This window comes from Trifolium pratense, linkage group LG5 (genome assembly GCF_020283565.1).
Source record: "Trifolium pratense cultivar HEN17-A07 linkage group LG5, ARS_RC_1.1, whole genome shotgun sequence".
NCBI classification, from domain to species: Eukaryota; Viridiplantae; Streptophyta; class Magnoliopsida; order Fabales; family Fabaceae; genus Trifolium; species Trifolium pratense.
The window spans coordinates 37,103,605-37,106,666 of NC_060063.1; the positions used below are offsets into that span (position 1 = coordinate 37,103,605).

At 34.6% G+C, this 3,062-nt stretch overlaps 1 protein-coding gene across 1 annotated transcript; it reads right to left on the reverse strand.

Annotated features, from left to right (window-relative positions):
• Positions 1-315: 315 nt before the first annotated feature.
• Positions 316-2,663, reverse strand: LOC123884972 (L10-interacting MYB domain-containing protein-like). Its single transcript, XM_045934211.1, has 3 exons — positions 2,508-2,663; positions 1,267-1,615; positions 316-1,184 (listed from the first exon to the last, which is right to left on the reverse strand). The coding sequence occupies exons 2-3, from the start codon at positions 1,609-1,611 to the stop codon at positions 516-518; spliced, it is 1,014 nt and encodes a 337-aa protein (XP_045790167.1). The 5' UTR covers positions 1,612-1,615; positions 2,508-2,663; the 3' UTR covers positions 316-515.
• Between the last annotated feature and the right edge of the window lie 399 nt (positions 2,664-3,062).

Sequence of the window (3,062 nt, forward strand, 5' to 3'; positions counted from 1 at the left end):
TCAAGCACAGATGAACTTGAGACATAAGTATCTGCAACAAAAGAACTACATAAATGCTACAATCTTAGCTAGGATTTATCATTGCTAAAATTTTGGTGTCCATATAAATGCACTGTGTGTATCATCGGATGAGATCCTTAATTGTGTTATGTTTTCTCAAATCTTAGTTCAACCGACAGAAATGCTGAACCTCAACTTCATATGTAAGAAGCTCACTCACATGAAATAATCAGTGTACAAAATTCAAGCACACATATACTTTAGTAAATTATTTTAGGACAACACAAGGCACAATAAACTGAGTTACAAAAAAGATTGCATGAAGCAGTGTTTTGAGTTTCTATCACAGCAAGCTTGCAAAATCTAAAGGGTTAACCAATTCAATCAACATTGTTAAATTCAACTAGCAAGTACATAAGCTTAAGTGGTTCATTGCAAATACATAACAAGAAAGGAAGCCATCAAATGTGTTAGCTTAATACAAAAGCACTTAAAGTCTGATTAAAAATTAGAGATCAATCTACTTCTTTCATAAATGGCAGAGGTGTATATGCCGCATATTTAAGCCAATTCAACAAGCTTTGTTCATTTCCAAGTCCTTTTAAGGCTACAAACATTTCCCTCGCGGGCTTAAACAGCATGAGCTGACAACATCGGGAATGCCAATCAAGATCGCTTCCAATTACCTCTATGTGTTGAAGCTCGGCAACCACTTCAGCAATAGATGTCCCGGGTACTATCAGTGCCTTTCTAACCGCTTCACGCAACTGACATGCGGATGCAATTCTACACAATGCATCAGCTATCCTTTCTGCATCAGAAATTTTCATATTTTTCTTCTTTTCAATTCTTTCACAAGATTCAGATCTCTTCCTCTTCACGCTACTCATTTCACTATCATTTCCATAGGAAGAGCTAAAACTTATATCTCGAAAAACAGCACCAACCCCAGCACAAATACCTTCCAATTCTTCAGTATCCCCGTATCCTTCCTCGAGATCTATACCACCACTCTCAACGGATAGGCGATACTCATCGTTACTGTCATCTATGCCATTTGGTAGCATCCCAAAAGAAGGAGCCAATGCAACCTGTCTAATAGCCACCATACCCTTGAACAAAGTAGTTAATTCATTGTAACACCGAAGTCCCTTACGCCTAAACTTTCCATATTGCGGATTTTCCTGCATATTTATAACTAATCAACATGATATATCACATGAAAGAAATAACAAAACATATAACTTAACATTTAAAAGTCCATACCAGTTGTTTTTTCTCCCACCGCTCTGCGCTATCTCCTCCGACAAGTGTCTCGTTGGCAAACAACTTATACCATTCTTGCCAATCTCTCTTAAGATTATACCACTTGTTTTTCAATTGATTCTTTCCATAATCTTTCCCAGTTAATTTCTCATTAATATTAGATAAAACAGATTTCCAACCTTTCTCAGTAAGGTTTGTTCCATTGTGTTCTCCCTTTTTGACTTCATCAAGGCATAGTCTGATATACAATTCAACTGTCTTTATATCCCATACAGCCTTTGGTCTTACACCTGCATTATCTACAATGTCTTTCCTCTTCAATTTCATCATGGTACTCATTCTCATTGTCCTTAACAAACCAAAATAACCATGTCCTTAGGTAAACATAGATAACATATTCATCAAGCAAAAGGCACAACCTTGTACAAGAAAGAAAAAGAACTTGCTTACTAAATGACTAGGTTTATTTTCAATATAAGGTCCGTTTTTGTTCGACACTTTTTGTTTTCATTTTTACTTCAACTAATAAACATACGAGAATATAGATCGATCCAATATATTCTCACCATTTTCTTTTACAATCTTTGAAAACAAATCTAGCATTTTCAAAAAAATTGAAAATGTGATAACATTGTTTTTGAAAATGCATTCTTCCAAGTTTGTCTTCCATGTTCTCTCTATTACAATTGTTACTGCATGAATTTTTCATTAAGGTTTAGCAGCGCAGTTTGTTGTCCGTCTATCTTTCGTTCATATATAATTATCTTGAATATATATGTTAGTTTTTTTTTCTCCTTCGTCAGGACTTGAATCCTGGACCTTCCTTAACCATTAGCTCAACTAGCTTAACCAGTTGAGCTACCCATCCCACCCTATCTAAAGTTAGTAATTAGTTCTTAGATTAGTATTTTCTCTTTCAACAAGTTTTAAACTCCAAACCTCCAACTCCTTTAACCTTTAGCTCAACCCAGTTGACCAATCAACAAACCCTTTTGAGGGAAACTCGATTTTAATCCATGCAATTTTTTTATAATAATAATTTCTATCCTTGAATAATACTCTTGTATCTTACTCTAATCAGTACATCAATAAGTTAAAAAACACTATTTACCCTAAACAATATTAAAATTAAACGCAAAAAAAAAAAAAAAAAAAAAAAAAAAAAACAGCAATATTAAACACATGAAAACTAAAGTGTTGTTGATGTTGCAAAATGAAGAGACAGGGAAGAAGAGGTTTACCTGATGTTACTACAACTTCCCGGAAGCTGGAGAAGAATGGATCCTGGAAAGTGAAAAAGAGCATATGAGAGGCTAGGGTTGAGTTTGAGAATGAATGAATGAATGGTGATTGAAAATGGAAATAAGTGCTATATAAGCTGATTGCGCTAAACGCACGATTGCTTTTGGTGAGAAGCATGTTTGTTTGTTTATTTGCCTCCAACGTGATTTGGAGGGAACGCCAAACCAAACAATGTTCCCTCAAAGTCAAAATCGATTTTGAACAAAGTAATATGCAAATTTAATTTAAAATTTGAATTTATTTAAAAATAAATTACACTCAAAATATGATTTTTTTTTCACCACCAGTATAATCTGGTTCGGGGGTCAGTTCTGACATTAAGTGATTCCAGCCCCCTCCCGATCGCAGTTGCGAGGGATCGAACTATGGTCCTCCCTACTAAGTTCAGCGTCAATCACCACCAACTAACGATTGGTAAATATGATACTTTTTTATAGGAAGTAAAAGGTTTATTTCATTTCATTGAAATTATAATATCGAAAATACATGTTAAA

Bases quoted from the DNA above. Each gene is read 5' to 3' on its own strand.
- LOC123884972 (XM_045934211.1), bottom strand. From the start codon at position 1,611: ATGAGAATGAGTACCATGATGAAATTGAAGAGGAAAGACATTGTAGAT. The intron at 1,185-1,266 runs GTATGGACTTTT...ATAAATATGCAG, and splicing joins GGTGGGAGAAAAAACAACTG to GAAAATCCGCAATATGGAAA.